The sequence below is a fragment of the Oncorhynchus kisutch genome, linkage group LG14 (genome assembly GCF_002021735.2).
Source record: "Oncorhynchus kisutch isolate 150728-3 linkage group LG14, Okis_V2, whole genome shotgun sequence".
NCBI classification, from domain to species: Eukaryota; Metazoa; Chordata; class Actinopteri; order Salmoniformes; family Salmonidae; genus Oncorhynchus; species Oncorhynchus kisutch.
This window is the reverse complement of record NC_034187.2, coordinates 10,537,244-10,557,537: the sequence shown is the minus strand read 5'-3', so window position 1 is coordinate 10,557,537 and position 20,294 is coordinate 10,537,244. Positions and strand designations below refer to the sequence as shown.

Genomic DNA, 20,294 nt, shown 5'->3' with positions numbered 1-20,294 from the left:
AAAAACCCAGCACCTTTGTAGTTCTTGACACACTCAAACGGGTACACCTGACACCTACTATAATACCTCGTTCAAAGGCACTTAAATCATTTGTCTTGCCCATTCACCCTCTGAATGGCACACATACACAATCCATGTCTCAATTGTCTCAAGTCCTAAAAATCCTTCTTTAACCTGTCTCCTCCCCTTCATCTACACTGATTGAAGTGGATTTAACAGGTTAAATCAATAAGGGATCATAGATTGACCAGGGGAAAGCTGTCATGGAAAGTAGGTGTTCTAGTAGGTGTAGGAGTAGGTGTTCTTAATGTTTTGTACACTCAGTGTATAACGTCTTGCACAACAATGACCAAACAGAATATCAGAGAGGTCAGGACAGCTTAGACAAATAAATGTATTTTTTTTATTGAATATTGTTTCACTACAACAGGGTTTGACAAAACAACTAAATCATTCATTTTTTCCTGAAGGGCGATCCTTTCACAGAAAGGACTATGGATACTTAGTTGCAGACATACAGTAAGGGGTGGGTGTAGAAGCTAAGCCACCAAAGGAGAGAGTTTAACAAAATGCTAAGGTTTTTCAGGTTGTTGTTCTGGTTTTATGGCGGTGCACCTGGACACACACTGGCTTTATACAGCATAGAACATCAATGATCTACCAGAAAAATATTTCAACTTGTGAACAAGTCTTTGTTTGCTCGGATACCCAATATTAATAAGTATAAATTATAAGAGTAAAAAAAGAGAAGCTAGGTACATGTCGTTAGAAATAAAATGTTACAGTATGCGCTTTTACTTTGAAATCACACAATATACATTTTATAAGTGTATTCATTATTACACATTTCTTTCCAACAATCACGTCTTTCTGCCTTGGCCTGATCTGTGGTTCTAGATCAAGACACCTTGCTCTGTGGTTCTAGGCCGACGTGTCCAGCTGATGAGACCAGCTGTGAAGAGAAGTGGAACTGTCAGGTCTCTCCACTGTACCACAGCAGAGCTGTTTCTAGAACATTCTAAAAAAAAAGGTTCTAGAGCATACGTAGCTCCCTGGAGCAGCAATGGAAGAGCTCAGCTAGAATGTTGATCCAAAACAATGACTTAACTGAGGGACATAGTGGTCTATAATTCCAAATACATCAGGAAGTCGCATTTTGTTTATTTCTCCAGAGATATTAGGTAACACAAATGAGGATAGGATTACAAATGTACATGCATAGTGTACTATTACCATACATGTAATGAAGAGGTTTAAGAAACTGACACGGCCTTCTCAATAAGGTTTTACTGAGTGGGGAAGAAATGCAAAAGTACTGTGTGAAAGACATTTGGAAGACAAACTCTACTTTCCATTTCTATTGAGAAGGTATGGTTTGGAGATTTATTAGTTAGAACTCTAAGAGAATAATAGATCATTGGAAAAAAAAGAAGAACAAAAAGAGGCCAGACAGCCTTGTCTGGATCCACACACAGTAAGGTATAATACAGCCATCTTTATATGAACATGACTTGTGTAGTTGTGTGTTTCAAACCTTGTGAAAATTGTTTAGCTCTTGGCCAATTAACTGAGCAATGTAAAAATCATTAGGCATCAACTTTCTTCAGCTACTGTAAGATGAAATGAGACTATCGCTGAGTTTAAAAAAAAAAGGGCACAATATTTTTTTTAAAAGTGAATTTGATTTCACAGGTTTGTAATACTGTCACATAAATGTGCACTGCTTATAATACTGACTGACATCAACCGCACACAAAGAATAACTTTTCAAAAAAATACAATGCATCTCATTGTTCTAAAAATGCTCCATTCCAAAAATATTACTTAAAACTTCCAATTAGCTAAAATGATCAAATAAAAAGTAACAAAAATGTTGTAACAAGTTCCAGTTTGAAATAATAAATTGAGACAGAACAAACACGACAACCCCCAAAACTAACAAAGACAGCTGAGTGAATAATAATATCATAATGTTTCAGCATACAGAAAGAAAAGTCTAAATCCCAGTTTGAGAGCTGGCCTAAACACTACCAAACTCCATTTTGTCTGTGTGTGGATTACGTCTAGGATTTTCTCAGCTCTGCACACACAGACAGGTAAAGGCATGTAGAAACTCTTCCTGCCCCAAGCAACAGAGCAGACCTGAAAAAGCCAATGACGTCGCCCGTTCTCCACGTGGCGTGACAGGAAACTAACTGTCACAGATTCAAATATGTCTGTTATAAGGATGGTAGGATAGGGAAGGTAGATGACATCATTATAGAGGTAATCCCCTTCAATGATTACTGGTTAAAAAACAGACTGTTTGAATAATGATTTTTAAAGTCTGATGTCAATGATTAAATACCAAATATACTGCTGACCAACAATAAAGGTAGAGGGGAGCCTTATGACATAAAAACTGATCTCCGTGATTCGTGTGGGCAAGTGTTGCTAAGCGAGAAGCTGGGATTGATTGTCAAGGCACGGTTGTGGTTCAGGACTTGCATAGGTGTAATGAAGGCATGTGGGGTGTGTTCCTAATTTCAGTCTACTCCCCACACTAGCAGACAGCTCTACAGAGGAACTGTTGGCACATTGCACTTCCTGGCAAAGAGAGGAGAAATGGCGTGTCATGTCTAATCTCAGACTAGCGCATGCTGGATTTGGTTCTGGGCTCCGAGATGATGTCATATCATGTCATACATACTACATACTGGAGACCGAGGGAAGGGAGATGCAGGACATCATCAGTGTTTCTTCTTCTGGATCAATCCAGATCCTGCTCATTGTGACGTCATAATATCCTGTCATGGACTCACAAAGCTGTATCATTTCATTGATTGGTTACACACTACAATAATAATAATAATAAGTGGACATGACGTTTTTTCTTTAGTTTAATGCAACTTGTCTTTGGTTCATAGCACAAATAGCTTCACTATGTATTTTTGTAGGGGAAGGAGTGGGATCTACTCTTCATGGCAGAACATTTTGATATTGGCTGTGTGTGTTTTATGGTATGTGTGTACTGCGTTAGTAAAGTCATAGTAGGCAAACACAAGACGTTGATTTTAGTTTTCTGTGAAAGCATTATTTTGCTTAGCACACCCAAGGTTCAGATCCCCAAAAAACATTCTGAAAAAAGTACATGCTTTGGAAACACAGAAGGTCAGAGGTTGTATAAATAACAGGGTGATGGTGAGATATTCCTTGACGTTCCTTAACTTTTCCCTTTACTCTCCCAACCAGAGTGTCACTGTGGACTATTATCAGTCCGATTAAAAGATGCTGTCAGCTTTTCTGGAAACCCAGAAAAGGTTTATCCTTTTATTTTTTAAATATTTGTTATTATACCCCCGTTTTGGCAAAAGATTCCTCTTAAAGGGCTTTCGTTATCAGTTATCTGTCTCTCCGGTGTTACCATGGTTACGTTGACTGGTGATGTCATTCTGGTGGATTATAGGGCTTTTAACCTCCATCTGACTCTTCCCAGTACGGTGCAGATGGCTGTTATGGCTGACAGGTTATGGCAACAGACAGATAAACCAAGCATCACCTCTCCAAACGCTCTTCTCTCGTCCCATCCTGTTTCCTGAGGCACCTACAGGTCTGAGCGGTGGAGGCAGGGGTCATGAGGTCACCCTTTTTTGCCTCCCCCATCCATCCATCACACCACAAACTCTGGGACCTCGTCGCTGGTCAGCTCCAGAGAGAAGTACTTGCTGGTCCTCTTGATGGGGAAGCCGTCAAGCTGATCACCGCGGATCCCGGCGCACTGCTCGGCAAGGTTGCCCTGGTAACCACTGCTGTCACTCAGCTCCTGGGCACAGCCGAAGGTGTAGCTGTGGGCGGTGTCCTGGCATAGCTCCGCCCATTGGAGGCAGCCCTTCTGGTAGAGACGCACATCGTCCAGGGATTGGCTGTGGCGGTCCGTCGATGTCTGAGGCTTCCTGCACACCGTCGTCTGGGGAACAGAAGGAAAACGAAACAATCAGTAAATGTATTCCATTTTTTTAACAATGTAAAAACGGCTGTACTTACTATTTCTAGCCAGAGAGCAGATATTTTTTGTGAAGGTTTTACTTGACAATTTAAAGGAATAAGTGATCAAAATGGATCAAAATTGAGTTCAATGCACTGATTGTAAGTCATTCTGGATAGGAGGGTCTGCTAAGTAACTCAAATGTAAAATGTCAGCACTAGGGATGCACATTTTGGTCAATGTTGATGCAAAGTAACAGACCCTCATTAACCCGGTTAACAAACGGTTAAATTTGTTCCAAATAGTTAAATGACCAATAAAAAAAATACAAGGAACAGACATGTTTCATTATAGAGCTTACTTGAATCATGCAACAGTAGCAAGCCAATCGTCTCACTGTCAAAAGACTGGTATTGAACATACAACTACTGTAACGAAGCAGCCAATGTAAAACAACATTTGCCAAAATGCAATTCCCAGGAAAACACTGTTCTATACAGCGAACCAGATGTCAGCAGCTCCATATGTGAGAGATGAAAACATCTGTTAGAAACGTAGAATGAGGGAGACTCTAAAGATGCAACAACTAGGATGGGGGTTGTTAATATGACTAGGATGGGGGTTGGTAATATGACTAGGATTGGGGGTTGGTAATATGACTAGGATTGGGGGTTGGTAATATGACTAGGATGGGGGTTGTTAATATGACTAGGATTGGGGGTTGCTAATATGACTAGGATGGGGGTTGCTAATATGACTAGGATGGGGGTTGCTAATATGACTAGGATGGGGGTTGTTAATATGACTAGGATGGGGGTTGTTAATATGACTAGGATTGTGTTGCTAATATGACTAGGATGGGGGTTGGTAATATGACTAGGATTGGGGGTTGGTAATATGACTAGGATTGGGGGTTGGTAATATGACTAGGATTGTGTTGCTAATATGACTAGGACTGTGTTGCTAATATGACTAGTATTGTGTCTTTGGCTTCTGGACAACAAAATAGAATTCATATGAATACCAATAGAACAGGTCTCACTGACCAACCGGTGATTTTGTTGTGCTCATGTAGCATATGCTGTGCGCTTGTTATAAAGAAGTTGCATGACGAACTAACGACAATACACACGCATCCATTTAATTCCATTGCGCAAATTGACCTATAGGCCGATAAGCATGACCGGTAAACGGTTAACTGTTAAATCTTTTTTGGGATAGGGGGCAGCATTTTCACTTTTGGATGAATAGCGTGCCCAGAGTTAACTGCCTCCTACTCAGTCCCAGATGCTAATATATGCATATTATTATTAGTATTGGATAGAAAACACTTTGAAATTTCTAAAACTGTTTGAATGATGTCTGTGAGTATAACAGAACTCATATGGCAGGGAAAAACCTGAGAAAAAATCCAAACAGGAAGTGGGAAATCTGAGGTTTGTAGTTTTTGAACTCAGCCCTATTGAATACACAGTGGGATATGGGCCTAGATGCACTTCCTAAGGCTTCCACTAGATGTCAACAGTCTTTAGAAACTTGAATGAGGCTTCTACTGTGAAGTGGGACCGGATGAGAGCTCTTTGAGTCAGTGTTCTGGCAGAGTGTCACAGCCTCATGACGCGCGATCACGAGAGAGTTAGCTCTCGTTCCATGGCTTTTCTACAGACAATGGAATTCTCCGGTTGGAACATTATTGAACTTTTATGATAAAAACATCCTAAAGATTGATTCTATACTTAGTTTGACAAGTTTCTTCGACCTGTAATATAACTTTGTGAACGTTTCGTCCGACTGGACCAGATCACGCTTTTGGATTTGTTTACCAAACGCCCTAACAAAAGAAGCTATTGGACATAAATGGACATAAATGGACATAATCGAACAAAACAAGCATTTATTGTGGAACTCCGATTCCTGGGAGTGCATTCTGATGAAGATCATCAAAGGTAAGTTAATATTTATAATGCTATTTCTGAATAATGTTGACTACCCAACATGGCGGATATTTCTCTGGCTGGTTTTCATCAACATTTATAATGAGTATTTCTGTGAATTCATGTGGCTCTCTGCACAATCACAACATGTTTTAGAACTACTGAACGTAACGCGCCAATGTAAAATTCGAACTGAACGGGGTTCCGCGAGACAGGTTAACATCCCTAGTCAGTACCAAACAGGATAAACTGTCACTGACCTGAGGAAGAGACTCAATGCTCTGGCCTCTCATCTTCACAACGGTCTCAGAGGAACTGGAGGTGGATGAGCTGACGTCCTTCACTATGAGTCCTACAGTGCAGACAGAGAGGATGACATTCATAAAAACAACAACTAATACAACACCATCTGTTGACCACCCAACCAAATACAATTCAACCAGTCTCACTGAGATAGGAGGCTGTCCTAAATGAGTGAATGAAGACAGCAAGACAGTAAGAGGTTGTATGTACCAGAGTATCCATTGGTCTGGTCTGGGTAGAAAAGCTAAGACAGTGGTTGTATGTACCAGATTATCCGTTGATCTGGTCTGGGTAGATAAGATAAGACAGTGGTTGTATGTACCAGAGTATCCGTTGGTCTGGGTAGAAAAGCTAAGACAGTGGTTGTATGTACCAGAGTATCCGTTGGTCTGGTGTGGGTAGATAAGATAAGACAGTGGTTGTATGTACCAGTGTATCCGTTGGTCTGGTGTGGGTAGATAGGATAAGACAATGGTTGTATGTACCAGAGTATCCATTGGTCTGGGTAGAAAAGCTAAGACAGTGGTTGTATGTACCAGAGTATCCATTGGTCTGGTGTGGGTAGATAAGACAGTGGTTGTATGTACCAGAGTATCCGTTGGTCTGGTGTGGGTAGATAAGATAAGACAGTGGTTGTATGTACCAGAGTATCCGTTGGTCTAGTGTGGGTAGATAAGACAGTGGTTGTATGTACCAGAGTATCCATTGGTCTGGTCAGGGGACATGGTCAGCATGTCCTCGGTGATGTGGATGCACAGGTCCTGGTTCAGGTCCAGGGTCAGCTCATGGAGCTCCTCATAGTCTTTTGGGTCGTCCACTAACATCTCAATCTCTGGAGGGAAAGACAGACACTAATATTAACCTCTGGGGGGACGGACAGTCAGACAGACACTAATATTAACCTCTGGTGGGACAGTCAGACAGACAGACACTAATATTAACCTCTGGTGGGACAGTCAGACAGACAGACACTAATATTAACCTCTGGTGGGACAGTCAGACAGACACTAATATTAACCTCTGGGGGGACAGTCAGACAGACACTAATATTAACCTCTGGTGGGACAGTCAGACAGACAGACACTAATATTAATCTCTGGGGTGACAGTCAGACAGACACTAATATTAACCTCTGGGGGGACAGTCACACAGACACTAATATTAATCTCTGAGGGGACAGTTAGACAGACACTAATATTAATGTCTGGGGGGACAGACACTAATATTAACCTCTGGGGGAACAGTCAGACAGACACTAATATTAACCTCTAGGGGGACAGTCAGACAGACACTAATATTAACCTCTAGGGGGACAGTCAGACAGACACTAATATTAACCTCTAGGGGGACAGTCAGACAGACACTAATATTAATCTCTGGGGGGGACAGTCAGACAGACACTAATATTAACCTCTAGGGGGACAGTCAGACAGACACTAATATTAATCTCTGGGGGGACAGTCAGTCAGACAGACACTAATATTAATCTCTGGGAGGACAGTCAGACAGAAAGACACTAATATTAACCTCTGGTGGGACAGTCAGACAGACACTAATATTAATCTCTGGGGTGACAGTCAGACAGACACTAATATTAATCTCTGGGGGGACAGTCAGTCAGACAGACACTAATATTAATCTCTGGGGTGACAGTCAGACAGAAAGACACTAATATTAATCTCTGGGGGGACAGTCAGACAGACACTAATATTAACCTCTAGGGGGACAGTCAGACAGACACTAATATTAATCTCTGGGGGGGACAGTCAGACAGACAGAGGGCCCGTGATGATCACTAGTGGAGCAGGGGAGAAGGCATGACAAAAAAAAGTTTGCACGCGCGTCCCTTGCCGTGTGCGCGTCCCTTGCCGTGTGTGCGCGTCCCTTGCCGTGTGTGCGCGTCCCTTGCCGTGTGTGCGCGTCCCTTGCCGTGTGTGCGCGTCCCTTGCCGTGTGTGCGTCCCTTGACGTGTGTGCGTCCCTTGACGTGTGCGCGCGTCCCTTGCCGTGTGCGCGCGTCCCTTGCCGTGTGTGCAATTGATTGCCTTACCATCATCGTCCAGCATCCGCTCCTTGCCTCCGCTCTCGACCCCCGAGGTGTGTGAGCTCCCATGGCTAGTAGTTGAAGAGCTGCAGGTTCTCAGGGCCCTGTGTAGGGCCCCTCCAGGGGCCAGGAAACTGTCTGTCTCCACCCCAGAGGTTCGTGAGCTGCTGTGGCTGGCGGTGGAGTGGCGAGAAAGGCGTTTGAGGTGAGACACGGTGCTGCCGGCGCTGCTGCCGCTTGCCCGGGAACGCTTGTCCAGCCCGTCCATATCCAGCTCCAACGCATCGCTGATGTACGACTCACGGTACTGCTTCTTGTCTGGAGAGGACGGATAGACAGAGAGTTAGACACAGCAGTACCACAGATAAAGTGCATCACAGGAGCTGGTCAGAATAGAGAATTCACTCCTAAGGAATCATGGATATGCCCTACAGGTATATGTGGCGGCAGGTAGCCTAGTGGTTTAAGAGCGAAAAGGTAGCTGGGTCATATCCCAGAGCAGACTAGCTTAAAAATCTGTCTGTGCCCTGGAGCAAGGCACTTAACCCTAATTGCTTCTATAAGTCACTCTGGAAAAGAGTGTGTGCTAAATGGCTAAAATGTAAATATCAACCTTACAACTGGCTAAGGGAAGGAATGCTGAATTACACAGGAGACACCAGGAGAATCCTGGGAGTCAAATATCTCCAGTATGGCAAGATGGCAGCATGGCCAGGTAGGTGTGTCCAGGTATGTAATGTACCTTCGTTCTCCTCCAGCCTTCGGACTTGTTTGAGAACAGGCTGCAGGTTCATGTAGAGGCGATGGCTGTTGCTGAGTAACTGTAGGAGGTGGCGGGACCGCAGGGGACAACCGGTGTAGTAGATCAGTTTACGGGCCGACGGGAGACCATCCGGCAGGATCTCAAACTTCTTACCCTGAAAACAGACAAGAGAGAGAGGAATAGGAGTTAGAATCCTTGTAGGATATCTTTATGCTATCTATGCTATCTACACGTCATCCAGCTGATGTAACACTATGATCATGGAAGATCTTGGTGTCTGAGCTCCTAATGGAACGACGATCCTGTGTGATTCAACAGACACCAGTGTGAGTGTTGCATCTTTTTGAATGATCAGTTTGTTTGCAGAGGGATATACATGAGAGGATTCAGACACTTCGCTAGAGAGCCAGATATCCCCACAGGCAAAAACACACAATGGGGGGGGAGGGGGGTGCAGAACCGTCTCTTCTTTGAAAACTATTCTGCGGCACTTCTTACAACCAAAACAAGAGCTGAATCTCCAGATTGAGGGACACAAACCAAACTGCAGACAAGTTTCAAAGTTTCCTTATTTGTTTATTAGGATCCCCATTAGCTTTTGTAGCAGCAGCTACTCTTGCTGGGGTCCACAAACAACACAAAGCATGACAAGTCACAAAACACTGATACAGTGATAGACGAGGACAAGTCACGCAAACTCAAAATACGATAAGCAATAATACTAAAAAATACATGAGCATTAATAAAAATATATATGAACAATAAAACTAAAAAAAGTGTGTGTGTTAGAGTGTCTGTGTGTCTCTTCACAGTCCTCGCCGTTCCATGAGATGTTGTTTAATCTGATTTTTAAAAGGTCATTTTGCTGTTTGAGTAATTGGAGATAGAAGGGAATTGCATGTGATCATGGCTCTGTATATTACGGTGCACTGCTGTGAATTCAATTTTAACATTCTGATCAGAATGTTAGTTGATTACGCAGACAGAAATCTGGAATTTTCATCACAGTAATATTCATCATTAAAACTAAGAGAAGCAGTTAATCTCTTTTCAACACTCAACCAGGAAAGAATGGCATGCATGCTGTTGTTGTTGTTAGTTCTGTATGTGCAGTTAAGGGCGAGGCGTGCTGCTCTGTTTTGAGTCAGCTGCGGCTTTGTTAGGTCTTTCTTTGCTGCATTTGACCACATTACCGGACAGTAATCAAAATGGGACAAGACCACAGTCTAAACAACTAGTACCGTTGATTTGTGTCAAAAACGCAGAACATCTTTTTTTATAAACAGACATAGCCCTCCCCATCTTCACAACTACTTTGTCAATATGACTTGACCATAATTGACCATCCAATGTTATACCTAGGAGATTAGCTTCCTCAACGGTCACACACTTCACACACAGCTCCAGTTGAGGTTTAGTTCTTTGAGAATGTATTTGGTTCAAAACAATGTTATTAGTTTTAGATGTATTGAAGATCACTTTATTATTACACCATGAGAGTCTCAGCCGTGTCTAAGCTTGGGGATATTATTATATTATTAAACCATGAGAGTCTCAGCCGTGTCTAAGCTTGGGGATATTATTATATTATTAAACCATGAGAGTCTCAGCCGTGTCTAAGCTTGGGGATATTATTATATTATTAAACCATGAGAGTCTCAGCCGTGTCTAAGCTTGGGGATATTATTATATTATTACACCATGAGAGTCTCAGCCGTGTCTAAGCTTGGGGATATTATTATATTATTAAACCATGAGAGTCTCAGCCGTGTCTAAGCTTGGGGATATTATTATATTATTAAACCATGAGAGTCTCAGCCGTGTCTAAGCTTGGGGATATTATTATATTATTAAACCATGAGAGTCTCAGCCGTGTCTAAGCTTGGGGATATTATTATATTATTAAACCATGAGAGTCTCAGCCGTGTCTAAGCTTGGGGATATTATTATATTATTACACCATGAGAGTCTCAGCCGTGTCTAAGCTTGGGGATATTATTATATTATTAAACCATGAGAGTCTCAGCCGTGTCTAAGCTTGGGGATATTATTATATTATTAAACCATGAGAGTCTCAGCCGTGTCTAAGCTTGGGGATATTATTATATTATTAAACCATGAGAGTCTCAGCCGTGTCTAAGCTTGGGGATATTATTATATTATTAAACCATGAGAGTCTCAGCCGTGTCTAAGCTTGGGGATATTATTATATTATTAAACCATGAGAGTCTCAGCCGTGTCTAAGCTTGGGGATATTATTATATTATTACACCATGAGAGTCTCAGCCGTGTCTAAGCTTGGGGATATTATTATATTATTAAACCATGAGAGTCTCAGCCGTGTCTAAGCTTGGGGATATTATTATATTATTAAACCATGAGAGTCTCAGCCGTGTCTAAGCTTGGGGATATTATTATATTATTAAACCATGAGAGTCTCAGCCGTGTCTAAGCTTGGGGATATTATTATATTATTAAACCATGAGAGTCTCAGCCGTGTCTAAGCTTGGGGAGTGTCTACTAGGCTATATGAAATTGTTTTAAGAAGGTCATACCAAGGATCATTTGGCTATTTGATTTTAAATCTTAAGACCCCTTGATGTATAAATTTAAAAGAAAAGAAAAAATGGTATTTGGCCTTACTGCTATTAGCCTATACAAAAGCATTGAATAACAGATTCACTACATAGAACAACTGTCGTGTATACTCCCACTCCCCTCCGGCGCCCGAGGTCGGCAGGCTGCTCATTATTACACACACCTGTCACCATCGTTAAGCGCATCATCAGACCTAATTACCTGCCTGATGAACCTTCCTGATTAACATGTCACTCCCTTTGGTTCTTTCCCTTTGGTTCGTTCCCTTTGGTTCTTTCCCTTTGGTTCCCTAGGCGCTGTTTCTGTTCCTTTGTTGCATGTCTGTACGCTACTAGTGTTTCTTGTTTTGTTCCTTGTGTATTTATTATAAAGTCACTCCCTGAACTTGCTTCCCGACTTCCAGCGTAGACGTTACAACAACAAATAGCCCCCCCCAAATGAAAAGTGCATGTCCTATATCTGAGAGACATAAGAAAGATCAGAAAACATGTATTTAACCCCTTATTTTTTGCACTTTTCAACTGATATCAGGGGACCTGCAGACGAGTCGTGAGGCCTGTGGGTGTCCTAGAGAACAACAACCGGCATGTTTGTGTTCGTGAGAGTCTCACCTTTACATGGAGGGGTCATACTAGTGTGTAGGCCAAACTGTTTGGACGCTAGAGACAGAAGTTGGCAGATCAACTGAACCAAATTCAGACGAGTTCCATGCAGAAGATCAAAGCGGAGAACACCATCTTGTTCGTGAGAGTCATCTTTCTATAGAAAGATTGGTTCTGGTTGACCTGAACATTGACTAGCTATCCTCCCAAGGGGTAGTTTCTATCCATGACTAACGCCAGTAATATGACTCAGGATATCACTAAACCATATATCACTAAACCAACTAGAGTGTATACCAATAGTGTTGGTTCTGTAACATCCAGTTGTATCGATCATATCGTCACTAATGCTGCAGAGCTTTTCTACAAAGCAATATCAGTTCGCATTGGCTATAGTGACCATAACAAGGAAAGCCAAAGTGCCAAAGTTTGGATAATTATCAGGACTCTTTTGTTGAAGATGTAAAAAAATGTATGTGGGTCTGAAGTGAATGAGGAAGTGAATCCAGATGTGAATGCAGAAGTGAATCCAGATGTGAATGCAGAAGTGAATCCAGATGTGAATGAGGAAGTGAATCCAGCTGTGAATGAGGAAGTGAATCCAGATGTGAATGAGGAAGTGAATCCAGATGTGAATGAGGAAGTGAATCCAGATGTGAATGAGGAAGTGAATCCAGATGCAGCACTGGAAGTATTTGTAAAATGATTCATGCTAATGATTGACAAGCATACACCTGTTATGAAACACGTGCCACCTTTCCAACTAGTTAGTTCATCCAATTTATGCCCTGCTAGAGCTGCCCCGGGTCAAATGTAAGTACTGCTATTGTAAAGTGGAAACGTCTAGGAGCAACAACGGCTCAGCCGCAAAGTGGTAGGCCACACAAGCTCACAGAACTGTCAAGTGCTGAAGCGCAGAACGTGTAGAAATCGTCTGTCCTCAGTTGCAACACTCACTACCGAGTTCCAAACTGCCTCTGGAAGCAACGTCAGAATAGGAACTGTTCATCAGGAGCTTCATGAAATGGGTTTCCATGGCCGAGCAGCTGCACGCAAGCCTAAGATCACCATACACAATGCCAAGCGTCGGCTGGAGTGGGGTAAAGCTCGCCGCCATTGGATTCTGTAGCAGTTGAAATGTGTTCTCTGTAGTGATTAATCACGCTTCACCATCTGGCAGTCCGACGGACTAATATGGGTTTGGCAAATGCCAGGAGAACACTACCTGCTCGAATACATAGTGCCAACTGTAAAGTTTGGTGGAGGAGGAATAATGGTCTGGGGGTGTTTTTCATGGTTTGGGCTAGGCCCCTTAGTTCCAGTGAAGGGAAATCTTTACACTACAGCATACAATTACATTCTAGACAATTCTGTGATTCTTGTGGCAACAGTTCGGGGAAGATCATTTCCTGTTTCAGCATGACAATGCACCTGTGCACAAAGAGAAGTTTGCACAAAAGGGCTTTATTACAGAAAGAAATACTCCTCAATTTCATCAGCTGTCCGGGTGGCTGGTCTCAGATGAATATGCCAGATGAGGAGGTCCTGGGCTGGCAAGGTTACACGTGGTCTGTGGTTGTGAGGCTGGTTGGATGTAGTGCCAAATTCTCTAAAACAACATTGGAGGCAGCTTATGGTAGAGAAATGAACATCGGCAAATGCTCCCCTTCGATGGCCAATGGCACGCTGGAGAAATGTGCTCTTCACAGATTCATTTAGGTTTCAACTGTACTGGGCAGATGGCAGACAGTGTGTATGGCATTGTGTGGGTGAGCGGTTTGCAGATGTCAATGTTGTGAACAGAGTGCCCCATGGTGGCGGTGGGGTTATGGTATGGGCAGGCAACGAACACAATAGAATTTTAGCGATGGCCATTTGAATGCACAGAGATACCATGACGAGATCCTTCACCCGCTGTCATCACCTCATGTTTCAGCATGATAATGCACGGACCCTTGTTGCAAGGATCTGTAGACAATTCCTGGAAGCTGAAAATGTCCCAGTTCTTCCATGGCCTGCATACTTACCATACATGTCCCCCATTGAGCATGTTTGGGATGCCCTGGAACGGTGTACGACAGCGTGTTCCAGTTCCCGCCGATAACCAGCAACTTCGCACATTCATTGAAGAGGATTGGGACAACATTCCACAATCAACAGCCTGATCAACTCTATGCGAAGGAGATATGTCGTGCTGCATGAGGCAAAGGGTGGTCAAGCCAGATACTGGACTGGTTTTCTGATCCACGCCCCTATCTCTTGTGCATGGGAATACTTTGGAACAGATTTCCAAAACTGAAATCGATTTGAGATGATTTTCTGTAGTTTAAACAACATTTTCTGTCCAACACTAAATTTACAAAACTTGTGGTTCCAAATAAAATCACCTGCGGGGCCCTGCCTTTTGGTAGTGAATTGACTGTAGCAGCTAGGGGTAAGACCCAACAGAGAAGACGAGCTCTGTGTCACTATTTGCACAACTATAGTCTGTGTAGGAGCTGAACTTTCACTAACCACTGCCATAAGTCAAGACTGGCTTCAAGTTTCAAAGACGTCATCGCTGGGATCATGAGAGAAAGAAACAGAACTTCCAGTAAGAGAGAGACTCCCCTAGGCCCTCAAAGTGCCTAATGACGTCCGACTTCTGACATCGTCTCAGCCTTACCTCTTAGTATATACCATCTCCATGGCTCTACTCACCACAAATACCAGTTTGCCCACATTGGTCCAGGGGAAATCATACAGGAGCTCTTTCACTGTCCCCACGTTCTGAGAGAAACAGAAACATGATATAAATCGTCATAGAAACCATACATATTAATAACACATGACCTAGACACATTTATCCCTCACAGCCACCCTTCCTACTGTACCTGAAATATTTGGATCCCACGCAAGGTCAGTCCTAAAGTCATGGAACCCTCCACATCCTTTTTGTCCTGGGGAAGAGATAGATGTTTATTAGTAATTATATGTTTGTGTTTGTGTGTGTGGGTGTGGGTGTCCAGGTTGACCTCTGACCTTATAGAGTCTGTAGTAGTGGACTGTAACATCATCCAGCTGGGCACACTCCTTGATGTATTTGAGATGAGCCTCTGAGGCGGTGAGGGAAAACAGGTCTTTGTGCATGTTGGGGATGTGTCTCAGGATGTAATCCCGGCCTCGCTTGGCCCTCACCTGCAAGAGACAGAGACAAATAGGCTGGTTTCAGTGAGGAGACAAAGGAATTCTCTTATACAAGCATCTCAGTAGAGTGAACTCCATCTGCTGGTTCTGATGTCAGCTCACTGGCAGAAGGAAGGAAGGAAGGCTTGCCAGTTGGGTTAATGGAGGTTGATGAAACCCCCGCCCAGGGGAAGACAGATGCCTCATATACTGATATTACATTCCAAAAGGCGTCGTCCAGTACATTGAGTATACAAAACATTAAGTACCCCTGCACTAGCCATAACATAGACTTCACCTGGATTCACCTAGTCAGCCTATGATCCCTTATTGATGTCACCCGTTAAATCAACTGCATTCAGTGTAGACGAATGGGAGGAGACCGGTTAAAGAAGGATTTTTAAGCCTCGAGACAATTGAGTCATGGATTGTGTATGTGTGCCATTCAGACGGTGAATGGGGCAAGACAAAAGATTGAAGTGCCCTTTGAACAGAGTATGGTAGTAGGTGCCAGACGCACCGGTTTGTGTCAAGAATGGTCCACCACCCAAAGGACATTCAGCCAAATTGATACAACTGTGGGAAGCATTGGAGTCAACATGGGCCAGCATCTCTGTGGAACGCTTTCGACACCTTGTAGAGTCCATGTCCCGACGAACTGAGGCTGTTCTGAGGGCAATGGAGGGGGAGGGGGGGAGGATGCAACTCAATATTAGGAAGGTGTTCTTAAAGTTTGGGATACTCAGTGTGTAGTGCACTACTTTTGTCCAGAGCCCTATGGACCATGGTCAGAGTAGTGCACTATATAGGCGATAGGGTGCTATTTTGGGAGGGACCCACAATCCCACTGGACTCAGTCAGTTTCAGGTCTGGATTTGGGGCGTTTCTCCGGAACCCAGCCACTCACTCAGAACCAGTTAGAGAACACCCTGGGAGGATGTATTTATGTACCATTCCTGAATGTACAACCATTTCCTGACCCTGTTGCTTCAAAGTGGATATGGGACCAATGGGACGGCAACAGACTAATCACAGGAAGTGGTTGGTAATTAGAGGGGTGGGGCACCGTCGTGTCCGGGAGGGGAGGGGGACATGTCGAATAGGAGAGGAGAGGCAGCAAGTTTAGCCAGCTCGCATGCAGATCCTTTCTCTAAAGAGTCAACCGTGCTGTGTGCCACTACCAGGGACGAAAATAAAACTAGCGTCCTAGATCCAGCATGTTCCAATGAGGTAGCGTCCTCAAATTGTTGGAGCTCAGTGATGAATGAAACTGGCCACAGACCTACATTCAGGCTGTGTGCTAGACTACACTTAGCTGGTCCCAATTGACTCCTTATCCCTTTTCCCTCGGTCCTAACCCTTCCATGTTTTCATATCTGTAGCAATATGGTGGAAATTTCAACACTACACTGACTATACCCATTTTCAGGTCTGCAAACAATGAAGGGTTATGGGGGCTAGGGGGGATGGAGAGGAAGGCCATGATACTGCCTGGGCAACTCCAATCAATCACATTGGGCAGTTGTCATAAAGTGCTTTACAGATACCCAACCTAAAACAAAAGAAAAGAGCAAGCAATGCAGATGCACAGTGAAAAACTCAATTTGGTATTGGTTAGGTCAGACGGATAGATCTATTTACCCATGGAGGGAAGTAGGCCTCAGGTTCAAAGTACTTTCCAAAGTGCTTGTTGCGTTTGAAGTTGCCCAAGTCGGCCTGGAGGGCGAAGGCTGCCAACAGGAAGTAGGCCTCTTCTCTCTGCATACACTGCGATAGCAACACCTGTTTCCTCAGGTGCCAGTAGTAGTAGTACCGGGCTGAGCGGTCACTGGAAGTGAAGAGAGAAGAAGACATGATACAAACACATCCCACTAGGCTAGATCACCATTCTCAGGTTCCTGTAGTACAGTAGGGGAAGACATTACCCTGGGGGAGGAGACGTTACCCTGGGGGAGGAGATGTTACCCTGGGGGAGGAGATGTTACCCTGGGGGAGGAGACGTTACCTTCGTAACGTACTTACTTACTTAATCCTTTTAACCCCCATTGGGACCTTATGCCACAATGAGCTCCCTCACTTTTCTATCCTCGTCCTCAGAAACACGTCATCATATTAGATCTAATCAAGCAGCTTAAGTATCAATCAATCCAAACCACTTATTCAGAATGATTTCACACTTGTCTCTGATTGTTAAACTTAAGTATGTGTAAGAGGAAATTACTCACAGAATTGCATACAGAATCAAATAGTAATTTATAGGATCTCTGTGGGACTACTTGCCTTATTAATCTCCCATTCTCAACGTAATATTGAGCCCTGAAGTGGATGATCATAGGAGGCCCAAATTGATCGATGCCCTGAAAACAACAAGATACAAATGAAAAACATTGGTTTTGTTATTTTCTAGCAAATCAAACAATCAAGACAGTATATTCATTCTACAAATACGAAATCAAAAACGTCCATCATGACAGTGAAAACAACAGCAGTTGCTCACAAATTTACATTTAATTTTGACTGTCTGTTGGGGGGTAATCTTGCAAATCTTGAAACCCTGATAACCGCTTGCTGTTGAAACAATAGTTTAATAAAGGATTCAGTCGGTGCCATAGTCATACAGTTAAAGTCGGAAGTTCACATACACCTTAGCCAAATACATTTAAATTCAGTTTCACAATTCCTGACATATTATCCTAGTAAAAATTCCCTGTTTTCGGTCAGTTAGGATCTCCACTTTATTTTAAGAATGTGAAATGTCAGTATTATTATTCTGAGAGAATTATTTATTTTAGGTGTTATTTCTTTCATCACATCCCCAGTGGGTCAGAAGTTAACATACACTCAATTAGTATTTGGTAGCATTGCCTTTAAATTCCTTCATTTGGGTCAAACATTTCGGGTAGCCTTCCACAAGCTTCCCACAATAAGTTGGGTGAATTTTGGCCCATTCCTCCTGACAGAGCTGGTGTATCTGAGTCAGGTTTGTAGTCCTGTAGCTTTTTCAGTTCTGCCCACAAATTTTCTATGGGATTGAGGTCAGGGCTTTGTGATGGCCACTCCAATACCTTGACTTTGTTGTCCTTAAGCCATTTTGCAACAACTTTGGAAGTATGCTTGGGGCCATTGTTCATTCGGAAGAAGCATTTGCCATCTATTTTGTGGAGGTTACCAGTCCCTCCTGCAGCAAAGCACCCCCAAAACATGCTGCCACCCCCGTGCTTCATGGTTGGGATGGTGTTCTTCGGCTTGCAAGCCTCCCCCTTTTTCCTCCAAACATAACGATGGTCATTATGGACAAACAGTTCTATTTCATCAGACCAGAGGACATTTCTCCAAAAAGTACAATCTTTGCCCCAATTTGCAGTTGCAAACCGTAGTCTGGCTTTTTTTAATGGTGGTTTTGGAGCAGTGGCTTCTTCCTTGCTGAGCGGCCTTTCTGTGGAAATAGATACTTTTGTACCCGTTCCCTCCAGCATCTTCATAAGGTCCTTTGCTGTTGATCTGGGATTGATTTACACTTTTCGCACAAAAGTACATTAATCTCTAGAAAACAGAACACGTCTCCTTCCTGAGCGGTATGATGGCTGCGTGGTCCCATGGTGTTAATACTTGCGTACTATTGTTACTATTGCATTTGGAAATTGCTCCCAAGGATGAACCAGACTTGTGGAGGTCGACCATTTTTTTCTGAAGTCTTGGCTGATTTCTTTTGATTTTCCCATGACGTCAAGCCAAAGAGGCACTGAGTTTAAAGGTAGGCCTTGCAATACGTCCACAGGTACACCTCCAATTGACTGAACAATAAGGAAACGTTATGCTGAAGTACTGAAATTTCTAAATAAGGTTGTTAATAAACTATTTGAGAACATTCCCAATGTCAAACCAGCTGTAGAACGTTCATAGAATATTACCATTTGTCACCATTTGAACTTTTGGGAAACATTCTGTTGGAAGTAATGAAATACCAACTAATTAAAGTTGTTTTAGTCAAATTCCTTACATTTGCTGAGCAAAGCCAAGCAACTATCCTGCACCTTTCCCAGAAAGTTGAGGGAGGTTTTATGCAAAATAACCATAGGACAACCACGCTCACACCAAGGCCTAAGAAACATATGGTTCTCAGAACGTTATGTGCTTGCTGGGTACTATTTGGTTGTGCAGACTGACTCACCTTGCTGGCCTCTCTCTTCCACTCCTTGGGACAGTACTTGGACAGCTTCTGACCCAACTCCATGTAGATGTGCTCATTGTCTGGAAGGACACACACAAAGGGTTAACTTAAGTCGCTTTATGATGACAGAGTTGTCTCTGCGTCGGTGATATGCATGGAATGAGTCACCCATTGACTCCTGTATAGCAGACAGACATAGGTAGTTGATAGACAAAGGCAATGACAATTGCAAGCAGCTGCAAAGGAAAACAAATCACAGCAGGGCCAGTCAGTCAGTGCTGTTCTGAAAATTGGTTCATCTCATCTGATGGCAATCATATGCCCTGCAGGACAGGTCTATTGAACAGGAACCAGTGGGGCTGATTTAGGGACATTCCTGAGCTGCTTGTCAGAACAGTGCAAAATCACAAGGCAAACAGTGACTAACCACCCACACTAACCCCTATCCCAAACCCAGTTCTATACCTACCACCCATGCCCAACCCCCTGCTCTACCCCCAGCTCCACCCCCCAGCTCCAACCCCCTCGCACTGACCAATCACTCTACCCACATACTTCTGTCACCCCACCCAACCCTCGATCTAGCGCAGCTAGGTAGCAGACTAGTCAGCTGTTTTTGGGGAAGGACATTGTTTGTATCCATGAGCTAGCTAGCTTCTTTTTTTTTTAAATGACCAGCACTGTAGGTGCACGAGACAACTTTACCAGCATCATAGCCTACATGTCGATGAATCGTTGTCACATATGAAAT

At 43.3% G+C, this 20,294-nt stretch overlaps 1 protein-coding gene across 1 annotated transcript in view; it reads right to left on the bottom strand.

Moving 5' to 3' along the window:
• Window positions 1-378: 378 nt before the first annotated feature.
• Window positions 379-20,294, bottom strand: part of LOC109904324 (FERM domain-containing protein 6-like) — a 47,003-nt gene continuing 27,087 nt past the window's right edge. The window contains exons 4-14 of the mRNA XM_020501584.2: window positions 19,544-19,623; window positions 17,653-17,729; window positions 17,014-17,200; window positions 15,229-15,384; window positions 15,081-15,146; window positions 14,908-14,976; window positions 8,987-9,161; window positions 8,251-8,562; window positions 6,896-7,033; window positions 6,159-6,250; window positions 379-3,946 (exon numbers count right to left, since the gene is read on the bottom strand). Of these exons, the coding sequence (XP_020357173.1) occupies window positions 3,650-3,946; window positions 6,159-6,250; window positions 6,896-7,033; window positions 8,251-8,562; window positions 8,987-9,161; window positions 14,908-14,976; window positions 15,081-15,146; window positions 15,229-15,384; window positions 17,014-17,200; window positions 17,653-17,729; window positions 19,544-19,623 (1,649 nt within the window). The 3' untranslated portion in view covers window positions 379-3,649. The remainder of the gene's footprint in view (window positions 3,947-6,158; window positions 6,251-6,895; window positions 7,034-8,250; window positions 8,563-8,986; window positions 9,162-14,907; window positions 14,977-15,080; window positions 15,147-15,228; window positions 15,385-17,013; window positions 17,201-17,652; window positions 17,730-19,543; window positions 19,624-20,294) is intronic.